At 46.8% G+C, this 24,601-nt stretch overlaps 2 protein-coding genes across 2 annotated transcripts in view; both read left to right on the forward strand.

Annotated features, from left to right (window-relative positions):
* Window positions 1–24,601, forward strand: part of LOC140418062 (uncharacterized) — a gene marked incomplete at its 5' end in the record, with an annotated part of 122,606 nt that overhangs the window by 87,844 nt on the left and 10,161 nt on the right. The window lies entirely within an intron of this gene.
* On the forward strand, window positions 257–9,379 carry LOC140422484 (uncharacterized). Its single transcript, XM_072507508.1, has 2 exons — window positions 257–434; window positions 5,614–9,379. Exon 2 carries the CDS (start codon window positions 5,972–5,974, stop codon window positions 6,755–6,757), a length of 786 nt encoding a protein of 261 aa, XP_072363609.1. The 5' UTR covers window positions 257–434; window positions 5,614–5,971; the 3' UTR covers window positions 6,758–9,379.

Below are 24,601 nucleotides of genomic sequence, written 5' to 3' on the forward strand. Positions count from 1 at the left end.
CTTGGGGGTGCAGGGGGTGGGGGAAACAACGACGGGGGGGCGGGGCTCTCGTCTGCGCCCTGCGCACTGGAACCCGGAAACGTCACCGCGGCGCAGTGATTCAGGCAGGGCTCCGTGGGACGTCACAATGACTCAGAGGGGCGTTCCCAGCACACAGCCTCCCATTGGGAGCAACATCCCTGGTCACAGAAACAAAAAACTGCGGATTGGACAACAGCTCAGCGTAAGGAGGTCAAATCCCCGTCCGTCCCCTCATTGTCTCCATGAGTGACATTGGCCAATAGGAACCTGTGGAGGACCGGACAGGCGCTGATCCTCCAGCCAATCAGAGTTTGGGGCCTGTGTCACTGGCTGCACGGAGTTTCCTTCACTGTCTTCCCAGCAAAGCTGCTGTTCCTTCAGCTTCACACAGACTGAAATTTCCTCTAACTCCTGTAAGTAAAACACTTTCGTTTCTACCCATTAAATTTATGTTCTCATTCTCACCTTCACATGGTGACTTGTTTAAATCCTCAGGCCCAGATGAGATGTTTCCCTGGCTGCTGTGGGCCGCAAGAGAGGAGATTGCAGAGGCTCTGAGAATAATTTTCAAATCTCTGGTCACAGGAGCAGTGCCAGAGGACTGGAGGACAGATAATGTGGTTCCATTATTCAAGAACAGAAGTAGGGGAAATCCAGGAGATTACAGACCAGTGAGTTTAACGTGAGTGGTCAGGAAATAAATATTCTGAGGGACAGAATTAATCTCTGTTGCGGAGGCAAGAATTAATCAAGAATAGTCAGCATGGCTTTGTCAAAGGGAGATTATGTCTTATAAAGACCGACCCAAACAAAGGCTGTAACAGGTTTGTGAGCAGCGGTAGCAGTGCCTCTGGTTCTGCACCAGAACAAGGAGATGGAGCTGAGGCTGTGGACAGGGCATGTTCTGCACAATGTCCTCTGCCAATTTGGAGACTTTGAGTGAGACCTCTACATGCTGCTTGACAGTGAAGGGGACTGACTGTCTGACAAGCCAGCCAATCCACTCAGCATCTCAATGTACACCCTCATCAGTGCCGATTAAAATCCTCATCTGAGTCCACCCATAGCAGAACCCATCTCTGATCTCACCATCCAATGAACTGGCATGCAAACTATATTTCACCCTGACCTGGATCCAGTTCCAGTGTTTCACCACAGCTGATCCCAACTCTACCGTGGCTGCTAAGTTTGTGCAGTTGTATCTGAGCTGGTGGCAGAGAGGGACAGATCAAATGGCTATGTGTCTTCATGAAGTGCTGAGCTGTTGCACTCTCTTTTCATCTTTGACCTGCTGTGGCTGAACAGGCAGCATTTTCACGATGGGCCGAAGGGCATCTTTCTGTGCTGTAAAACTCTCTGACTCTTTAAGTTTTGGGTCTCTGAAAGCAGGAAATCAGAAGGGGAAAGTTGGTTTGAAGGAAGACGGTGGGGGGTTGGAAAGGAAGAGATCTATGGTCTACATTGTGTGGAATTTGCTCGTTCTCCCCGTGTCTGCGTGGGTTTCCTCCGGGTGCTCCAGTTTCCTCCCACAGTCCAAAGATGTGCAGGATAGGTGGATTGGCCATGAACAATTACCCCTTAGTGTCCAAAAGGTAGATGGGATTAAGAGGATGGAGAGGGGGAGTGGACCTGGGTAGCATGCTCTATCGGAGGGTCAGTGCAGAAGGATTCTGTGGATTCTATTTCATTTGAATTTTCCGAGGAGATGACTAGGTGTGTAATTGAGGGGAGTGCAGTTGACAATATCTTTTGTCACAAGTAGGCTTACATTAACATTGCAATGAAGTTACTGTGAAAAACCCCTAGTCGCCACATTCCGGCGCCTGTTCGGGGAGGCTGGTACGGGAATTGAACCGTGCTGCTGGCCTGCCTTGGTCTGCTTTGAAAGCCAGCTATTTAGCCCTGTGATAAACCAGCCCCTGTATGTACAGGGAGGGAGAATTCAGAATGTCCAATTCACCTAACAATCACGTCTTTCGGGACTTGTGGGAGGAACCCAGAGCACCCGGAAGAAACCCACACAGACACGGAGAGAACGTGCAGACTCCACACAGACAGTGACCCAAGCCGGGAATCGAACCTGGAATCATGGAACTATGGAGCAACAGTGCTACCCACTGTGCCGCCCACATGTAGCCCATATAGACTTTAGTAAGACTTGTGACAAGGTCTTACATGGGAGAGTGGTCAAGATGGGATCCAGGGCAAATTGACACCAAAATTGGCTTCCTGGCAGTAGGCAGAGGGTGATGGTCAAAGATTGTCTTTGTGACTGGAAGCCTGTGTCCAGTGGTGTTCCACTGCGATCGGTGTTGGGTTCCATGTTGTTCGGAGCGCACATCAATGATCTGGATGTGAATATTGGAGATATGATAAGATGGCAGATGACACAAAAATTGGGGGTGTGGGAAATGGTGAGGAACGCCTAAGAATACAGGATGATATGGACGGGCTGGTCAGATGGCAGAACAGTGGCCAATTGAATTTAATCCTGAAAAGTGCAACAGGTCAAATTCAAGTAATCTCTCCTAACTCAGCAACTGGAGCTGTGTATATAGTTAATGTTAAATAAAATAAGTTTTGTTTTCTCTACAACTCGGTGTTGTACTCTTCATTGTATCTTATTAAATACCCATATCCCCACACTCTCCTGCCACTCAACCAATTTCCTAACTGTGTCAATAATTTGCCCTCAACTCCGAAAGCTTCCACCTTAGCTAACAGTCTTTTGTGTGGGAGTTTATCAAATGCCTTCTGGGAATCCGTATAAATGACATCCATAGACATTCCCCTGTCCTCTACCTTAGTCATCTCCTCAAAAAATTCAGGAAATAAGTCAGGCTGGCTGTCCCTGATCGAACAAAGTTTTTTCAAAGTGTTCAGTTACCCCACCCCTAATTATACATTCCAGCAGTTTCCCCACCATAGATGTTCATAACAATAATCTTTATTAGTCTCAAAAGTAGGCTTACATTAATACTGAGGGACTGAATTCAGACTGTCCGATTCACCTAACAGCACATCTTTTGGGACTTGTGGGTGCACCAGGATAAAACCCACGCAGACACGGGGAGAACGTGCAGACTCCACACTTACAGTGACCCAAGGCGGGAATCGAACTTGGGTTGCTGGCGCTGTGTAGAAACGGTGCTAACCATTGTGCTACCATGTCGTGTTCGGCTAACTGATCTGTAATTCCCTGTTTTACCCCTTTCACCCTTCTTAAAAAGTGAATCCCTTCCCACACTAAGAGCAGGTGAATGGCTTCTCCCCAGTGTGAACTCGTTGGTGTATCCGCTTCAAAAAGTGCAATTTTCCAACCCAGAGGGACTACTCCTGAATGTAGGGAACTCTGGGAGATTCTAGTTAGAGCATCTACAATGTCCTCCCCGACTTCCTTTAACACCCTTGATGGAAACCGTCAGGTCCTGGTTATTTGTCACTCTTTAGTTCCATTAGTTTCCTAGTTAGTGATGGTATCGTTATGTTAATTGTATTAAGTCCCTGTCCTCTATCGACTATTAATTTCTGGCAAGTTATCCACTTTTCAACTGTAAATCCTGAGGCAAAGTAATTGTTCACCGTGTCTGCCATTCCCCCATTATCACTGACAATATCTCCATTTCCAGCTTTTACTGGGCCTACATTGCTCTTCACCACCCGCTTTCCCTTTATATAACTAAACATTTCTTCTCATTGATATTGATGTCCCTTGCGAGTTTCCTTTCATAATCCCTTTTAGTCGCTCTTACAAGCTGCTTTGTGACCCTTTGCTGGTCTTTGTACCTATCCCATTCGTCCGGATCTGTCCTGTGTCTTGTATTTTTGTGCGCTCTTTCTTTTAGTTTTAAGCTGTCCCTAATCTCTTTATTTATCCGTGGCTGTTTTTTTTTGTGAAGTGTAGCCTTTTCCTCTCAGGGGGATATACTTGCTCTGTATCTCGTTAAATGTTTCCGTAAATATTCTCCACTGATCTTCAGTTGTTTGACCCAGTCTAAAGTCTTACCCAAGTCTAAAATTCTACTGTCTGTAACGTGCTTTTCACTTTCAAACACGACACTAAATTCAATCATGTTATGATCACTATTTGATAAATGTTCGTGCACAGTTAGGCTGCTAATTAAATTGGGCTCATTACTCATAACTAAATCTAATATTGCCTGTCCGCTTGTTACATCTGGAACATATTGCTACAGGAAACTATCCCAGACACATTCCAGAGATTCACTCCCTTTCTGACAGGTGCCTGTGTGCCTCTCCCAATCTGTACTCTGCCTTTGCTACACACTCCCCTAATTTCTGCCTTTATACAATCTAGCACCTGAGAACTGCCACCAGGGGGTCGATACACAACACCCATTACAGTTTGAGATTTTTTTGTTCCTCAGTTCCACCCATATGGGGCGGGATTCTCCATCCCGTCGGCCAATGGAGTTTCCCATTGTGGGCACCACCATGTCGTCGGGAAGTCCGCGGGCGTGAGCGCGCTGCCGGCGAAGCGAAGGATCCCGCCAATGGAGAATCCAGCCCATGGTCTCCGCTGGATGCTCCCCCCTCATTATCCTCCCTCACCATTGAGGTGATAGTATTTCTAATCAGTAAGGCTACTCCACCCCCTCTGCCATATTCTCTGTCCCTCCTGTAAACTTTATAACCGGTATATATGGTACCCAGTCCAGACCGTCCTGCTGCTTATTTTTGGAACTGTGTTGAGTTCCCCTGAGGCCCCCCCACACTCCATTTGTTAGTTGAGTTCCCCTGAGGCCCCCCCACACTCCATTTGTTAGTTGAGTTCCCCTGAGGCCCCCCCACGCTCCATTTGTTAGTTTAAAGTCCTTGTGACATTCCTTTTTATCCTTTCCACAAGGACACTGGTCCCAGATCGGTTCAGGTGGAGACCGTCCCAACGTTACAGATCCCTCCTGTCGCAATACTGATGCCAGTGCCCCATGAAATGGAACCCCTCTTTCCCGCACCACTCCTTTAGCCACGTGTTTACTTCCCTAATTTTCTCATTCCTGTGCCAAATTACATGTGGCTCGGCAAATAATTCCTGATTTTCCCCAACCAGGTCCTCTTTCCGAGTCTTGCTGATGTTGCTTGTCCCAACATGTACCACAGCAACTGGATCCTCCCCTCCCTCTCCAATATCCTTTCAAGCCGGTTACAGATGCCCCTCACCCTGGCACCGGGCAGGCAACATACCATGTGGGACTCTCAGTCCTGCTTCCAAAGGATGTTATCAGTTCCCCTAATTATAGAATCCCCGGCAACTACCACTTCCTCCCCCCGCTTGAATGGCCTCATGTACCAGGGTGCAGTGGTCAGCGAGCTCATCACTGCTCCGATACCCTGCCCCTCTGAGTCCGCTCCCTGGAAACTCGGCTGTGAATCCTGAGATAAGGTTTTTGTCCTCACAGCTCCGATACTCCGTCCCTCCGAGTCCGCTCCCTGGAGACTAGGTATGGGGAATAGGTATTGGAGACGAGGTATTGGGGAATGAGAGGAAGGAATGTTCCATAGATCCTAGAATTATCTGTTCTGAATTTCTATCCTGTACTGAGTGTTGACTGATGTAAACTTCTTTTACAGATATTGCAAGAGGAGGAATTACAGACAGAAATCTCAATTGTCACGTCTCGATCTTACAGAGTCACTCGGTACCTTGGGATCTGAGTACCATCGGCCTTTGAATCTAGAAGGAGAAATGTTTGCCCAATCTGTCGGTATCAAAAGATTTTAAACATCAGTGTGACTGGAAAAGCACCGAGACACACACACCCGAGTGAGAGTGTTCCAGAGCACCGACTGTGGGAAGAACTTGAACCAGTTACACAGCCTGAAAAAACATCACACCATTCACAGCGGGGAGAGACCGTACACGTGTTCTGTGTGTGGATGAGGCTTCAACTGATCGTCCAACCTGGAGAGACACGAGGAGACCCAAAACATGGAGAAACCATGGAAATGTGGGGACTGTGGGAAGGGATATAGATTCCCATCTCAGCTGGAGACTCATCGACGAATTCATACTGGGGAGAGGCCATTCACCTGCCCTGTGTGTGAGAAGGGATTCACTCTGTTCTCCAGCCTTAAGACCCACCAGCGAATTCATACTGGGGAGTGGCCATTCACCTGCTCTCAGTGTGGGAAGGGATTCACTCAGTTACCCAATCTGCAGACACATCAGCGAGTTCACACTGGGGAGAGGCCATTCACCTGCTCTCAGTGTGAGAAGGGATTCACTCAGTTATCCCACCTGCAGAGTCACCAGCGAGTTCACTCTGGGGAGAGACCGTTCATCTGCTCCCAGTGTGGGAAGGGATTCAGTAAATCATCCAACCTGCGGACACATCAGCGAGTTCACGCTGGGGAGAGGCCATTCACCTGCTCTCTGTGTGGGAAGGGATTCACTCAGTTATCCCACCTGCAGAGTCACCAGCAAGTTCACTCTGGGGAGAGACCGTTTATCTGCTCCCAGTGTGGGAAGGGATTCACCCAGTTCTCCAACCTGCGGACACACCAGCGAGTTCATACTGGGGAGAGGCCATTCACCTGCTCTCAGTGTGGGAATCGATTCACTCAGTTATCCAGCCTGCAGAATCACCAGCGAATTCACACTGGGGAAAGACCGTTCACCTGCTCCCAGTGTGGGAAGGGATTCAGTGATTCATCCAACCTGCGGACACATCTGCGGGTTCATAGTGGAGAGAAGGCAATCACGTTCTCTGAGTAAGGGAAGGCAATTAGTGTTCCATCCCGCCTGCAGACACACCAGAGAGCTCACACTGGGGAGAGGTCATTCACCTGCTCTCAGTGTAGGAAGGGATTCACTCAGTTATCCAGTCTGAAGTCACACCACAAATTCACACTGGGAGAAGCCGTTCACCTGCCCTCAATGTGGGAGGGAATTTTGTGTTTCCTCGTACCTGCCGAGACACCAACATGTTCACAAGTGATTACAGGGGCTATTGCTGTTATTGTTTCTGCTCTCAGTTACATCCGGGACTGCATTTTGTTCATTCTGTCAGTTGGTCACTGGGGAGGGTCGGAGGGTTTTGTTCTGCTCGACTTGGCAGTCTCATGGCTTTGCCTCCAGAGGGCTGACGCTCTTTGAGCCTTGTTGCGAATACCTGGTTTCAAATTTCACAAAGATCACAGAGTGAAGGGGTGTTTGGAAGTGAGAAAATACTCAGTTTGCATTTCTGTTTGGATCCCTCTAAATCCTGCCACATTGCCATGAAGATGGGCATTGGTGGTTACATGTTTTTGTTTAATTTATCTGGGTGAACATCCAATCAGGGTATGAGGGGCAAGTTGTCTGAGGGGGACTGGGAAACTGCATTAAATGGTATGATGGGAGACAGGCAATAGCTAATATTTTAAGGCATTATTGTTCATCTACAGGGTGGGGGGGTCTGTTAGCTCAGTTGGCTGGATGGCTGATTCACGATGCGGAGTGACTCCAATAGCTGGGGTGCAACTGTCGTACTGGCTGAGGTTATTCATGAAGGGTCCACCTTCTCAACATTGCCCCTCGTCTGAGGTGTGGTGACCCTCAGGTTAAACCACCAGTCATCTCTCCCGCTCTCTCTCTCTCGCGCTCTCTCTCTGATATCTTCAGTCTGGATAGGCCCAGTGGACCAGGCTATTCTGGGTCTGGATATTTTACCACAATTGAATTCTCCCTTAAGCTTTGAAAATGAGAAAGTAACATGGTCAATCAGAACCATCAGGAAAGATCAGCTTTATGACCATCCAATGTGGCAAAAGATAAGAATGATTGTGGCCAATTACAGATGGAACCAGCATCATTCACTGGTAATGTTCCACTGTGTACCAAACGATACCCATCAACCCGTCCTCAACCAAAGGGATTTTACCCACAGTAGAGCAACTGGAGGAAAGAGGGGTGTTAATTAAAACACGCAGTTCGTCAAATAGTCCAGTTTGACAAGTGGTACAGGGTGTCTGACCATTGACTACTGAAAGGTAAACCTATATCAATCTGGTATCCACCTGTGTTCTAGTGAAAGTCTGGAATGTTTAGATGGGATGAATAAGTTGATCACTTTCTCCTGGAAATATTTGCATCCTGGCCCATGAACTTTATTTGAAAGAAATCCACATTTGAAAGCCCGGCCACGACATGAAATATCAGCACCATAACAGGGCATCAGCGCATCTGAGAGTTAAGAATATGTGACATGATTTGGGGATACCGGTGTGGGTGTGCAGATGTGATTTGTTACATGTGAAAAATACAAGCCTAAATTCATAGTGAAATGGACTGAAGACCGGGTCCCAAACACACACAGCTACTGGAGACACAGCAGGAGATGAAGTGGTTAATGTGGCCAGGGGATTGAGACACCATTGTGACATCATCAAGACATTGACACACTCCAGAGAGAAACTGACTTTAAAACAATCAGGATAGAATTAAACACACTGGACATGGGCAAAGTGGGAGTGAAATTAAAGCGATAATGGGACAATGAAGGGCTTGGGAGAAATAATGCTGAGTAAGAACTGTCCACAATTTGGCCGTGGGGTAGAGAGGGAGTTGGAAAATCTTTCACATCCATGTTTGATCTGTTGTTTGAAGCATCTGTCCTTATGCACCAGTAACCTAGAACTCACCGCACAAGAAGAAATTATCGAGTAGATGTTACCCCAGGTAGAGCCAGAACTGGACAATAATGGAGTGAAATTGAGTGAGGATTTGTGGAGAGTCTTGTAAATTCTTAATAGGATGTGGGAGTCGCTGGACCAGAATTTATTGCCCTTGAACTGAGGGGCTTGCTCGGACATTTCAGATTTTAACCGGGTCTCCCCTATTTCTAGTCTCTGCCACCAGGGGAAACATCCTCTCTGCATTCTCTGTGTCAATTCCACTCAGGATCTCATGTGCTTCAATACGATCATCTCTCATTCTTCTCAACTGCAATGGATATAGTCCCAACCTGTTAAACCTTTCCTCAGAGGATAACCCACTCATTCCAGAATCTGGGAGTCAACCTCCTCTGAACTGCTTCTAATGCATTTCTAAACTGCAGAGCACCTGAACAAATTAATCTACAGAGATCAGTACAGGCTGTAAACTAAAGACTTTAATCTGCAGGTTTGCTGTGAAGAAAAGTGTGCGAAAAAACATCATCTGAAAAAAAGAATTTATTTCACTTTTGATTTTATCCCTTTCCACCCCTCTGTGTTTGTCTGTCTATGTGTGTGTATATATATAGAGGCTGGGGGCAGGTTAAAGTGGGAATTAGGAATTGGCTTATAGTTAATCAGTTGTGTTTGCTGCATATTTTATTATTGTTCTTGTTATAAATAAAAACAGTAATCGTATTTACATTTGCAACAATGGTGACTAATTATTGGGCAGCCAAGGGCCAAAGACATAGGGTTTTTTAATAAGAATTATTGGTTAATTCACTAGTGCTGTGACTCCGGGGCACGTGGGACTGGAATTGACCGCGCACTAGCCCAGGGTGTTGTAACACAGCAAACTAACTTGTGATTCCTGTACCAGGACACCCAGATCCCTCTGTGCCTCAGAGTTCTGTAATCTCTCTCCATTTAAATAATGTTTTATTTAATCCTTCCTGCCAAAGTGGACACGTTCACATTTTCCCAGGTTATGCTTCATCTGTCAATTTGCTCCCACTCACTTAATCTATTTGTTGCACTTTGCATTCTCCTGAAGTCCACTTGACAAATTAATTTCCAATCCCTCTTTGTGTCATCAGCAAATTTAACCCCATCCAACTCATTAATGTAGATTGTGAATAGTTGAGGGCCCAGCACTGATCCTTGTGACATTCCACTTGTCACATCTTACCAACCCAAACATGACCCATTTATACCCACTCTCCGCTTCCTGTGAGCTATCCAATCCTCTATCCCTGCTGACATGTTGCCCTCCACACCATGAGCTCTTATGTTGTGCAGTGACCTTTGATGTGGCATCTTGGGAAATACTTTCTGGAAATCTAAATAAACCACATCTGCAGGTTCCCCTTTATTGACATCCCATGTTACTCCCTCAAGGAGCCTGAATAAATGAGTCAATCAAAATTGACTCCCTGAACCCCATTTTGCATGTCAAAAGAAAAATCAAATCTCCTCTCCCCCTCTGGTTCCTTTGCCAATCGCCTTAGAGGGACTCACTTTCTGTTAAAGAGCCTGTCAACCTCTCACCCACTTTCCCTGAACTACATCAATCTAATCACGAAAAATCCAGCCAAATCAAATATTTTTACAGTCAATCGTTTATTAATGAAACAACATGGTTAAAAAAACTAACAGAAAATTACTTGAGAATAAATAGCAAGCAGAGTAAAAGGATGTTCACAATGTTCAGAACCCAAATGGTTTCTCTGTTCCCGTGACTCCCCACTTTGGACACAGGGGCACTGAATACCGGGGGTCACGTCACTACCAGCCCCGGTCACCCCCTCCTGCGTCCTAATTGGTTGGACGTCCATTTCCCAGTCAGTCCTCCAGCACCTTCCTGTCTCTCTATTAGTGCGACGCCCATGGCAGTTCCCCAGCTGGGGTGCAGGCCTCGTTATTGGTAACTAAATTCAGCCCTCAGCTCCATCTCCTGGCTGTCACTGACATGAGAACAGTGAGCCAGAAAACTGCCTGAGGCTCAAATGGGAAGTCAAAACTTGTGGATTAGGATCTCTGTACAGATCAGTAACTTTTTTTTTAAAAATCAATTCCAAGTCAACAATGTAAAGGATCACACAACAGGAGTTACGGTTTTATGGCTTTTACTGCAGCAAACAAACTAGAAGCAACATTTTGTTTTTAATTTTTCCAATTAAGGGGCAATTTAGCGTGGCCAATCCACCTATCCTGCACATCTTTTTGGATTGTGGGGTGAGACCCACGCAGACACAGGGAGAATGTGCAAACTCCACACGGACAGTGACCCAGGACCAGGATCAAACCTGGGTCCTCAGCGCCGTGAGGCAGCAGTGCTAACCACTTCATCACTGTGATGCCTCAGAAGCAACATTAACTAAACACTATTTTTGCCAGAAACCTACATCTTACATAGAACATACAGTGTAGAAGGAGGCCATTCGGCCCATTGAGTCTGCACCAACCCACTTAAGCCCTCACTTCCATCCTACCCCAATAACCCCTCCTAACCTTTTTCTTGGACACTAAGGACAACTTAGCATGGCCAATTCGCCTAACCTGCATGTCTTTGGACTGTGGGAGGAAACCGGAGCCCCTGGAGGAAACCCACAGACACGGGGAGAACGTGCAGACTCCGCACAGAAAGTGACTTAAGCCGGGAATCGAAGCTGGGACCCTGGCGCTGTGAAGCCACAGTGCTATTACGTGTGCTACCATGCCACCCACATCTTTATTTATAAAATAGAACTTTGTCCTTTTACACAATCTAAAGTTCCACTCCACGGTTATACTTTACTCTGCACCAGAAATCCAAACTGAAGTGTCTCAGAACCAGTCAAAAGTGATGATATAAAGATAGTGGATGCATTGTGATCATCTCCCATAATTCTATAGATTCTGGAATGGTTCCTGCAGATTGGAAGACAGCAAATGTCATCCCACTATTCAGGAAGAGAGGGAGAGAGAAAATGGTGAACTGCAGCCCTGTTAGCCTGACATCAGTATTGGGAAAATACCAGAATCTATTATAAAGGATGTGATAAAATGCTGATTTGGGGATCCATAGATTTGAGCCAGAGAGGTGGGATGGAAATTTTCAGAGATGGGAGGAGAAAGGAATTAGGACGCTAAAAGATTTTGCGGGATTGAAGGAGCTGGGAGCGAAGTATGGGCTGGAGTAGGGGGAAATATTTAGATACATGCAGGTTCAAGACTTTGCCAGAAAGGAGATACAGAGCTTCCCAGTAGAGCCGGCTTCCACATTACTGGAGGAGGTGCTGACGACAGGGTGACTGGAGAAGGGGGTAGTATCGGTGGTTTACGGGGCTATTTTCGAGGAGAAGAAGGAGCCACTGGTAGGGATCAAGGCAAAGTGGGAGGAAGAGTTGGGAGAGAGTATGGAGGAGGGGTTCTGGTGTGAGGTGCTCCGGAGGGTGAACGCCTCAACCTCATGTGCGAGGTTGGGGCTGATACAGCTGAAGGTGGTGTATAGAGCACACGTTACAAGGGCGAAGGTGAGCTGGCTCTTTGAGGGGATAGAAGATGTAGCAGGGGGGGCCCCGCAAACCACGTTCATATGTTTTGGGCCTGTCCAAAGCTGGAGGATTACTGGAAGGAGGTTTTTAGGGTAATTTCTAAAGTGGTGCACGTGAAACTGGACCCGGGCCCCTGGGAGGCCATATTCGGGGTGTCGGACCAGCCGAGGTTGGAAACGGGCACGGAGGCAGATGTTGTAGTCTTCGCCTCATTGTTCGCACGAAGGCGGATCCTGTTAGGGTGGAGTTCAATCTCTCCACCTTGTGCACTGGTGTGGCGGGGTAGACCTGCTGGAATTCTTGACGCTTGAAAAGGTCAAATTTAAACTGAGGGGAAGGATGGAGGGGTTCTACAATTCATGGGCGTTATTCATTATGCACTTTCGAGAATTGGATCACATCGAACATTAGTGTGGGGGGGGGGGGGGGGGGGCTGGGGGCTGGGAGAGTTGGGGGTAGACGGACTGTATGTGTTAATGGTGACTATGGGTGATTCCCGATTCCTTTTTGTCATTTGTTTATGTTAACATGCAGGCTAATGTTTGGGGGTTTGGTGCCAATGATCAAAGATATGTCGGAAAGTAAATTGTGAAGGGGACAGAAAGAGACGCAAAGTGATATAGATAGGTTAAGTGAGTGGGGAAAGATCTGGCGAATGGAGTATAATGTGGGAAAATGTGAAATTGTCCATTTAGGCAGGAAGAATACAAAAGATTAACTAAATGGTGAGAGATTGCAGAGCTCTTGAGATTCAGAGGGATCTGGGTGTCCCAAGAGCATGAATCACAAAAGGCGAGTATACAGATACAGCAAGTAATTAGGAAGCTAATAGAATGTTATTGTTTATTGTGGGGGGACTTGAATACAAAAGTAGGGAGGTTATGCTTCAGTTATACAGGACATTGGTGAGACCACATCTGGAGCACTGTGTACAGTATTGCTCTCATTTAAGGAATGATGTCAATGTGTTGGAAGCAGTTCAGAGAAGGTTTACTGGACTCATACCTGGAATTGGAGGCTGGTCTTATGAGGAATGATTGGACAGGTTGGGCTTGTGTCCAATGGAGTTTGGGTGACTTGACTGAACCATATAAGATCCCGAGGGGCCTTGACAGGTGGATGTGGAAAGGTTGTTTCCTCTTGTGGGAGAATCTAGAAATTGGACTCACTTTAAAAGTAATAACTTGCCCATTTAAGGTAGAGGAGAACTTCTTTCTCTCAGAGGGTTGGGAGTCTTTGGAACTCTCTTCCTCAAAGGGCAGTGGAAGCAGAGACTTTGAATATTTTGAAGGCAGAGCTGGATAGATTCTTGATAAGCAAGGGGGTGAAAGGTTTTCGGGGGGTTGGTGGGAATGTGGATTTCAGGTTACAATTAGATCAGCTGTAAACGTATTGAATGGTGGAGCAGGCTGGATGGACTGAGTGCCCTACTCCTGCTCCTAATTCATATGTTATCACATCCTTTATAATGGATTGTAGCATTTTCCCTCCTACTGATGTCAGGCTAATGGGTCTGTGGTTCCCCATTTTCTCTCTCCCTCCTTAAATATTGGGGTTACATTTACCACCTTCCAATCTGCAGGAATCATTCCAGAATCTATAGAATTGTGAAAGATGATCACCAATGTATCCACTGTCTCTACAGCCGCCTCTTTCAACACTCTGGGATGTAGAGCATCAACTTTTGGGGATTTATTAACTTTCAACCCCATTCATTTCTCCAGTAATTCTTTTTCACAAATATAAATCTTTTTCATTCCCTCGTGCTCACTAATTCCTTGCTTCTCCAGTGTTTTTGGGACGATTTCTGTATCTTCCTCTGTGAAGCCAGACACACATTGTTTAGTTTCTTTGTCATTTCCTTATTCCTCATTATAAACTCTCCTGTCTCTGTCTGGAATGGACCCACATTGGTCTTTGCTAATCTTTTCCTTTCCACATTCCTATTGGAGCTTTTCCAGTCAGTTTTCATGTTTCTCGCCAGTTTGCTCTCATATTCTATTTTCTCTTTATCAGTTTCTTGGTCCTCCTTTGCTGAATTCTAAAACTAGTTCCCAATTCTCAGGCTCGCTACTATTTTGCCCACTTTATGAGCCTCTTCCTTTGATCTAATGGAATCTTTAACTTTTTTTGTTAGCCACGGTTGCATCACTTTTCCTGTTGGATGTTTATTCCCTCAAGGAATCTATATTTGGTGTATATATCTGCAATGAAAGTCGCCAAAGGACCAGAGCCTGATCTCCTCTTTGAGAGAGTGAGAGTGAGATAACTGGTGATTTAACCTGAGGGTAACCACACCTTAGCCGAGGGGGAATGTTGAGAAGGTGGACCCTTCATGGATAACCTCAGCTAGTACGACAGCCAACTGAGCTAACTGACCCCCTGGTAGATATATAATTCATTAAATATTAGCTATTGCCTATCTCCCATCACACCATTTAATGTGGTTTCCCAGTCACCTCAGAAAACTTGTCCCCCATACCCTGATAGTTTTCTTCTGTGAGAAACACCCAGAGAAATTTAAAAAAAAACATGGGCTGGATTCTCTGACAACCAAAAAGTTGCCCCCCCCCCCCCCCCCCCCCCCGCCCCGCCCGGGCACCGATGCTCCGTCCAGTGGGGGACTAGCAGCCGCAAAAGCCCCCGGCATTACCTGCCGATACGGACGCAGAATGGCCGGGTCTGTTGCCCGCATGCGGCACCTTGCGGCGGCCGTGCCGTATAGCATGGCGCCGGCCACCCACGGACCCGGCCTGCCAAAAACAGCCCCTCTGTATCTCCCCTCACAACCGCTGGACCACCCCCCACCAGTCCTCCCCCCAGCCCCCGCCGAAGCCCCCCCTGCCAGCGGAACGGCTCCAAACACCCTCGCCTCCCAACTGTGGCGGCGCTTGAGTACGCCATTTGCGAGGGGGCAGAGCATCGGAAAAACAGCGCCGCCCCCGATTTTGTTGTAAAAATGGATTCTCCGGCCGATCGTCGAACGCGTTTTCGGCGTCGGCAATCGGAGAACCCCGCCCAAAGGAACCTCCAAGGCCCATCTGCATGGCAATGTGGCATGATTTTGGAGGATCCAAACAGAATTGCGAACTGAATATCTACTCCCTTCCATACACCTCTTCACTCTTGTGAAATTTGAAACCAGGTATTCGCAATGTTGGGGGACATTTTCTGATACTGGACTATAATATGTTATAGTTGGCTCTGTAACTACATTTTTGCTCCTATATTACTTTTGAATGGTTCTGCTGAGACAAAAGATACTCATTGGCTTAGATGCCTGTTTAGAAGAGGCAATTTGTAGGAATAGACAGTGTATACACATTGCTTACTAATATCAGAAGGGACACAAAATGGCTGTTAGCTAAGATAGCAATACTAAAGACACAAAATGGCTGAACTAAACACATTCCTGAACAATAAGTTCCAAACTGTGCCTCATTGATTGAGAACCAGGTGTGGGTGTCTCTCGGGAGTATTTCAATAGCCGCTGATAACACCTTCACAGGACAAGGACCACAATATATTCTTAATAGCTCAAGGTCTCCAGCTGAAGAAAGGACATATCCTTATGGTAGTCTTGAGTGATGTCTGCATGAAGTTAGGGGCTGGTGAGACAAGACCCACTTTAACCATATATGTGACAACTGGGATGCTAAGAAAATTGATTGACTGCTTGCATGTAATGAATTGTGACACAAACAGTTGATTGATTGTATGTAAATGAGAATGCAACTAATTCCGCCCCTTCAATCTGTATGTTAACCCAATGCGAACCTTAGCTCGAGTGAGAAAGTGTGCTGTCTAAAGCTGCGGATCCTCAGGCCTTCCTCTCAGAGCTCTGATATAACAAACTGCTTCTTTACTCATTCAAAAAGGCCTGCGTGTGAATATTTTCACCTCTAACAGCAACAAGACTCGAAAAGCGTGAGCCCACTGGAGGCAAAGCCATGAGACCGGCCAGTCCAGCAGAAAGAAACCCTCTGCCCATCATCATTGACCAACTGACAGAATGAACAAAATGCCGTCCTGTGTGTTATTGAGAGCAGAAACAATAACAGCAGAATCCAACCTCTGGAATCACTTGTCAACATGTTGGTGTCTCAGCAGGTGCGCTGAATGATGGATTTCCTTCCCAGGAGAGCAGGTGAACGGCCTCTCCCCATTGTGAACTCGCTGGTGTCTCTTCAGGTTCGATAAGTGAGTGAATCCCTTCCCACACTGAGAGCAGGTGAACGGCCTCTCCCCAGAGTGAACTCGCTGGTGACTCTGCAGGTGGGATGACTGAGTGAATCCCTTCCCACACTGAGAACAGGTGAACGGCCTCTCCCCAGAGTGAACTCGCTGGTGACTCTGCAGGTGGGATGACTGAGTGAATCCCTTCCCACACTGAGAGCAGGTGAACGGCCTCTCCCCAGCGTGAACTCGCTGATGTGTCTGCAGGTTGGATGATCTACTGAATCCCTTCCCACACTGGGAGCAGATGAACGGCCTCTCCCCTGTGTGAACTTGCTGGTGATTCTGCAGGGTGGATGAAGCACTGAATCCCTTCCCACACTGAGAGCAGGTGAATGGCCTCTCCCCAGTGTGAATTCGCTGGTGTGCCTTCAGGCTGGAGAACAGAGTGAATCCCTTCTCACACATGGAGCAGGTGAATGGCCTCTCCCCAGTGTGAATGCGTCGATGAGTCTCCAACTCAGATGGGAATCTGTATCCCTTCTCGCAGTCCCCACATTTCCACGGTTTCTCTATGTTTGGCATCTCCTCGTGTCTCTCCTGGTTGGACAATCAGTTGAAGTCTCGTCCACTCCACACACAGAACAGATGTACGGTCTCTCCCCGCTGTGAATGGTGTGATGTTTTTCAGACTGTGTAACTGGTTAAAGCTCTTTCCACAGTCAGTGCTCTGGAACACTCTCACTCGGGTGTGTGTGTCTCGGTGCTTTTCCAGTCACACTGATGTTTGAAATGTTTTGATACCGACAGATTGGGCAAGCATTTTTCCGTCTAGGTTGAAAGGCCGATGATACTCCGATCCCAAGGTATCGAGTGACTCTATGGGACTGAGACGTGACAATTGAGATTTCTGTCTGTAATTCCTCCTCTTGTAATATCTGTAAAAGGAGTTTACAAAAGTCAAAGATGGCTTTTGTTTCGGTGCAACATCGTGGGCCGAAGGGCCTGTACTGCGCTGTATTGTTTTATGTTCTATGTTCAACACTCAGTACAGGATAGAAATTCAGAACAGAGAATTCTAGTTTCTATGGAACATTCCTTCCTCATTCCCCAATACCTCGTCTCCAGGGAGGGATGGAGTATTGGAGCAGTCAGTATAACAACCTTACCTCGGGATTCACAGCCTAGTCTTCAGGCAACAGACTCGGAGGGATGCAGTTTCAGAGCTGTGAGTACAGAAACCTTATCTCGGGGATTCACAGCCGAGTCTCCGGGGAGCGGACTCGGAGGGATGAAGTTTCGGAGCTGTGAGTACAGAAACCTTATCTCGGGGATTCACAGCCGAGTCTCCAGGGAGTGGACTCGGAGGGGCAGGGTATCAGAGCAGTGACTGTAGGAAGGATGAGCTGGCTGACCACTGCAACCTGGTACAGGAGGCCTTTCAAGCGGGAGGAAGAAGTGGTAGTTGTCGGGGATTCTATAATTAGAGGAACTGATAACATCCTTTGGAAGCAGGGCCGAGAGTCCCACATGGTATGTTGCCTGCCCGGTGCCAGGGTGAGAGGTATCTCTAACCGGCTAAAAGGATATTGGAGAGGGAGGGGGAGGATCCAGTTGTTGTGGTCCACGTTGGGACAAACCACATCAGCAAGACTCAGAAAGAGGACCTGTTTGGGAATATCAGGAACTAGGAACAAATTTAAAGAACAGGTTTCCAAGGGTTATAATCTCTGGATTATTCCCTGAGCCACGTGCAAATTAGCATAGGGATGAGAAAATTAGGAAAGGCAACATGTGGCTAAAGGAGTGGTGCAGGAAAGAGGGGTTCCATTTCATGGGGCACTGGCATCAGTATTGGGACAGGGGGGAATCTGTACCGTTGGGACGGTCTCCACCTAAACCGATCTGAGACCAGTGTTCTCACGGAAAGGATAAATAGGGAGGTCAGAAGGACTTTAAACTAACAAATGGTGGGGGAGGGGAAGGCCTCAGTGGAACTCAACACAGTTCCAAAGACAAGCAGCAGGATGGTCTGGACTGGACAAATATACCGGTTATAAAGTTTACAGGAGGGACAGAGAATATGGCAGAGGGGGTGGAGTAGCCTTACTGATTAGAAATACTATCACCTCAATGGTGAGGATTGGATTTGTTTATTGTCACGTGTATCGAGATACAATGAAAAGTATTGTTCTGTGTACAGTTCAGACAGATCATTCCGTACATGAGAACAATACATAGGGCAAACATAAATATACACGGCGCCTTCCCCTCCTCAAAATAGCCCCGTAAACCACCAATACTACCCCTTCCCCAGTCCCCCTGTCGTCAGCACCTCATCCAGCAATGTGGAAGCTGGCTCTACTGGGAAACTCTGTATCTCCTTTCTGGCAGTCTCGAATCTGCATATATCTAAATATTTCCCCTTGCTCCAGCCCATACTTCGCTCCCAGCTCCTTCAATCCTGCAAAACGACCCCCAAGAAATAAATCTTTTAGTGTCCTAATTCCTTTCCAATCCCATCTCCAAAAATTTCCAATCCCACTTCCCTGGCTCAAATCTGTGGTTTTCCTCTCCTTTCTTTAGGAGAAAGTCGACATAGCTTTATTACAGGAAACTCATCTGGATTACGAGGAACACTTTAAATTGAGGTGGGATTGGGTTGGGCAGGTTTTTTCATCTCCTTTTCATCAAGTAGCAGGGGTGTGGCAATCCTTATTAATAGAAATATCCCTTTTAAGGTTGAAACCTGCACCAAGGACAAGGGAGATAGATATGTGATCATTAGAGGTTCGGTGCATGGAGATGTTGTTTCAATAATAAATGTTTATGGATCCCCAAATTACTCCCCGGAGTTCATTACGAAAGCCTTTGTGGATTTTGTAGAGTTAGCTTCAACTAACTCTTTTGTGGTTGGTGACTTCCCATCTGTCCCTTAAATCCGCTGGTAGATAAGCTCCCGGTTACCCCCCGGCAACCTAGGGCGTTGGCCTTTAATTGTGAGGAGGTGGGTTATGTGGCTGTTTGGAGAACTTTGCACCTGAGGGGAGGAGATTTTACCTTCTTTCCAGCCCTAATCAATGTCATACTAGAATCAACGACATTTTTATGTCCAGGACGATCCTACACCTGGTGTCCTCTTGCACCGTCGTGACCATCGATTGTGGACCATCCCCCGTTTCTCTGGAATTCTACTCGAGGGTTCACCCCCAGGTCGAGAATGTGGAGGTTTGCTGCCTCTCTGATAAGAGATACTTAATTTACTAAGCATTGTAAGAACAAGTTTGAGTTTTTCCTTTGGGTTAACCTGACCCCTGGTATTCCCCCCTTCATTTTATGGGAGACATGTAAAGTTTATGATCAGATGCTGAAGAACCAGCAACGTCTGGGGGTTTGTTTCACGAAGGCCGAGCAGAATTATAAGGAGATCTCGAATAAGCAATTGCTGAAGGAGGTTAATGCGGCAAGAGTGGCTTTGGACTCCCTATTGATTCAGCAGGTCAAGAAAGGTTTGCAAGGCAGACGAGTTTGGGAATAAACCGAGCAAATACTTGACCTGTCTGACAAAGAAAAAGGCCGACAATGGAACAATTCCCGGTGTGTGGCTTGGGAGAGGGAAAAAGGTTCTGAGGACAGAGGAGATAAACAGGGATTTGGGGAATTCTGTGCCGGATTATAAAGTCAGTGAAGTCTGGTGAAGTGTTGCTGGATATGGAGCATTTATTCTCTTCCCTGAAGCTTCCAGAGGCCACAGAAAGCCAGTGTGAGCCTCTTAATGCTCCCCTTTCTAAGGAAGAGGTCTCAAAGGCCATGAAAGAGCTGCAGCTGGGTAAAGCACCGAGACCGGAATGGCTGTGGGTGTGAGTTTTATAGGGGGCTTGAGGATTTGTTGTTGGGCCCATTGATGGGTATGTATTGTCACTCTTTTGATTCAGGGATGCTACCATCGACTCTTCGTGAGGCTACTATCTCTTTGATTCTGAAGGACCAGACAAGTGTGTCTCTTATTGGCCAATATCTCTTTTGAATGTTGACTTCAAATTACGATCAAGGGGGGAGGGGGAGGGGGAGGGGGAGGGGGAGGGGGGGGGGGGGGGTTACCAGATTGGGTTTATAAGGGGGAATGTAACAATGTTGGAAGGTTGCTGAATGTAATTCAGGCTTTTCAGAAATACACAGTGGATGGGCTGGTGATCTCCTTCGATGCAGAGAAAGCTTTTGCTCGAGTCGAATTATCTAGTTAGTGGCTTCGGATTGGGTGAGGATTATATAGAGTGGATTCAATTGTTAGATTAAAGGTAAAGTCGCCACGGTCCCAGATGACCATAGGCTGCTTTCCCCTTTGAGGGGTATAATTGACTGGTGGTGATTTAACCAGAGGATCAACACACCTCAGGCAAGAGACAAGGTTGAGAAGGTGGTGCCTTCATGAATAACCTCAGCCGTGAATTGAAGCCTCGCTCTGCATCACGAACCAGCTGTACATCCAACTGAGCTAAACAGGCCCCTGTTATATTACAGGCTGGGCAGGGCTCATAGATGGTTTATTGTTGTCATATTTGAGCTTCAGAGAGGGTCTCGACAAATAAATGTGTCAAGCTGAGGGAGCAAAGGATGTCAATGTCTTGAAGAGAGAGACCTGGGACAAGATTTCCAGAGTCTGCACCCTCCCTGGATTCACTTCCTTTCCCTTCGGTTGCTGCAAGTGACCAATTGAAGGTCAGAATGAGAAAAGAAAGTGTTTTACTCACAGATGTTGGAGACAGGAGAAAGTTGTCAGTCTGTGTGAAGACTAATCTCATTTACACAAAGCCCATGCTGATTGGCTGGAGGACGAGTCCTTCCGGTCATCCAACCCTTTCCATTGGTCAACGCCTCAGCAGAAAGGTCAGGGGTGAGCTTTCCCTTGCACATGCGCAATCTCTCCTCTCCCTCGGACATGCTCAGTCCCGGGGAGGGGGAGGGGGAGGGGAAATCACCGAGAGGCTTCTTGTTCTGGCCGCAGCCGGTTGCCGGGAAACCTTGTCTCGAGGAGGGAGAACATTGGGTTGACCAATGATGGTGAACCGGAAGGACTCTCTTCCCCATCCAATCAGCTCCCCCGTTGTCTGAACGCGGAAACTGGACACTGAGGAAACCTGGGGCTTCACACAGACTGAAAACATCCTCCTGTCTCCAACATCTGTGAGTGAAACACTTTCTTTTCTCCCCCTTTCCATTTCTTTTCTCATTCTCACCTTCAATTGGTCACTTGCAGCAACTGAAGGGAAAGGAAGTGAATCCAGGGAGGGTGCAGACTCTGCAAAGCTTGGCCCAGGTCTCTCTCTCTCTGTTAAAGACATTGACATCCTTTGCTCCCTCAGCTTGACACATTTCTTTGTCTGGCTAAAAGGATGGTCTCTTTCCTACTGTTCACAATCAAATGGCTGGTTTCTCCATGAGATGGCTGACATTTCAGGGGACAGTAAATTAATACCAGACATGTCTTGTGTTGTTATATAGTACAGATTAGATATATAATTTATGGTTCTGGAATAAAGTACAATCCAGTCATCTCTTCCCTTGGAGGGTTATTAGTTTATGGATTTCTCTTCCACAGGGACCAGTGGGGTGTGGGGGTCATTGAATATATTCAAAGATGAGTTGGACAGATTTTTAATAAATTGCTGTTTTAAATAATTTTTAAACAATGAATGCAACAGAGTAACAGAAACAAATTGTGGCAAATGAGCACAGAGTGGAACAAGAGATATTGCCAACATAAATCCAAGCAACACATTGCAGAATTAATTTGGAACAGGATATTTGAGAGACCAGAGCCTCGAGATGAAATGCCAGATCAATTGAAGAACCAGTTAACAGGTTAAAGTAGTGAGTGGGGAAAGATGGTAAGATTATATAACAATGCAGTTTGTAAACCCAAAAATATCACAAACAGACTAACTGCATAATCAAATTAAAATGAATAACACAACATAGATGACATAGAACTCCTGTAGTGCAGAAGGCTATTCGCCCCTTCACATCTGCACTGACCCTCAGAAAGAGCATTTCACTTAAGCCCACTCCCCATCCTATCCTCATAACCTGGTGCATTGATCATGGTCAACCCACCTAACCTACACATCTTGGACATTGAGGGGCAAATTAGCGTGACCAACCCACTTTCGCTGCACATCTTTGGACAGTGGGAGGAAACCGGAGCACCCGGAGGAAACACAGAGACACGAGGAGAATGTGCAAACTCCACACAGACAGCCGTCCAAGTTTGGAATTAAACCTGTGTCCCTGGCGCTGAGGTAGCAGTACTAACCACTGTGCCCTACTCCTGGCCTAAGTTAAATTGAATTCACTCATGGAAAGCCCAGGAGGAGCAAGTCAGTCAAATTGGAGCCTATGTATTTGAGATAGGAGTCCCATACTTTACCCAATGCATCAGACTCAGAATAAATTACAGACATTAAAAATGCATGGAGATGCTTTCCATAATCAGCCTATGCCAGTTTTGGATAGAGGGAGAACTGACTGGTCTGCTTCTGTATTGAGCCAGATGAATGTTGGCTCCATCCTAATCCAATCCCTTATGAACCTAAGATGAGAGACTAATTGATGAAGCCTGATTTTTGGGAGACTATACCCTCGCTTGCTCAACAAACTTGAGACAAGGTTTCTTTTCCAGATAGAGTCATAGATGTTTACAGCTTGAAAACAGGCCCTTCGGCCCAGCTTGTCCATGCTGCCCAGTTTCTATCACTAAGCTAGTCCCACCTGCCAGCATTTGGCCCATATCCCTCTATACCCACCCTGCCCTTGTAACTGTCTAATTGCTTTTTAAAGGACAAAATTGTACCCGCCTGTACCACTGCCTCTGGAAGCAATTTCCAGATGCTCACCACCCTCTGTGTGAAGACATTTCCCCTCTGGTCTCTTTTGTATCTCTCTCCTTAAACCTATGCCCTCTAGTTCTAGACTCTATCTTAGGGGAAAGATGTTGACTATATACCTTATCTATACTCCACATTATTTTATTGACTTCTATAAGGTCGCCGCGAAGCCTCCTACGCTCCAGGAAAAAAGTCCCAGCCTATCCAGCCTCTCCTTATAACTCAGACCATCAAGTCCTGGCAGCATCCTGGTAAATCTTTTCTGCGCTCTTTCTCGTTTAACAGTATCCTTCCTACAATAGGCTGACCAGAACTGAACACAGTATTCCATGTGTGGTCTTACCAATGTCTTGTACAACTGTTTTTAAGAAAAAGATAGATGCCTTTCTAAAGAATAAAGGGATTCGGGGATATGGTGTACGGGCCGGAGAGTGGAGCTGAGTCCACAAAAGATCAGCCATGATCTCATTAAATGGCGGAGCAGGCTCAAGGGGCCAGATGGCCTACTCCTGTTCCTAGTTCTTATGTTCTTATGTTCAACAAGACATCCCAACTCCTGTATTCAGTATTCTGACCAATAAAACCTCACATACTGACTGCCTCCTTCACCACCCTGTCCACCTACGACTCCACCTACAAGGAGCTATGAACCTGTACTCCTAGATCTCTTTGTTCTGTAACTGTCCCCAACTCCCTACCATTAACTGAGTAGGTCCTGCCCTGATTTGATTAATTCCCCTAACGACTCTGGTTGACAGCAGTATAGGCAGCATCTGCAGAGAGTACAACAGTCTGGGCAACACATTCATTTTAATGAAGGTGATCCTCCCTCGACATGAAATCAGAAGAGCCGACACCGGGCAAGGTCCCACCTAATAGTCACCATCAGCTGTGGAAAGTTGGCCCCATACAGCTGTCTAAAAGAGGCGGACATTGACATTCCCAGATTTTTAAAAGGCATGGTGTGTGGGGGGGGGGGGGGGGGGGGGGGGGGGGGGGGGGGACCACACATCTGAAGGGGAAGTTAGCAAGACGAGGGGACTTACCCCTCAACCCCTCCCCACTGGCATGGCCCCACTCAGTAAAATTGTTCTCGTAACCAGAGAAGCCACTAAATCCATCCACTGCTCTAATAATGGCTGGGACTGAAACACTGGGGATCGACATCATCAGCAGCCCGTCATCTGCACACACAGTGATCTTGTGCTGCCTCACCCCAGCCCCCAATCCTGATATCAGAGGATCCGATCTAATATCCTCCGGCAAGGACTCAATGGCCAACACAAACAGCAAGGGGGACGGAGGGCAGCCCTGTCTATTTCCTCT

This window comes from Scyliorhinus torazame, chromosome 5 (assembly GCF_047496885.1).
Source record: "Scyliorhinus torazame isolate Kashiwa2021f chromosome 5, sScyTor2.1, whole genome shotgun sequence".
NCBI classification, from domain to species: domain Eukaryota; kingdom Metazoa; phylum Chordata; class Chondrichthyes; order Carcharhiniformes; family Scyliorhinidae; genus Scyliorhinus; species Scyliorhinus torazame.

Coding starts and splice junctions, on each gene's coding strand:
- LOC140422484 (XM_072507508.1), top strand. CDS start 5,972: ATGGAGAAACCATGGAAATGTGGGGACTGTGGGAAGGGATATAGATTC.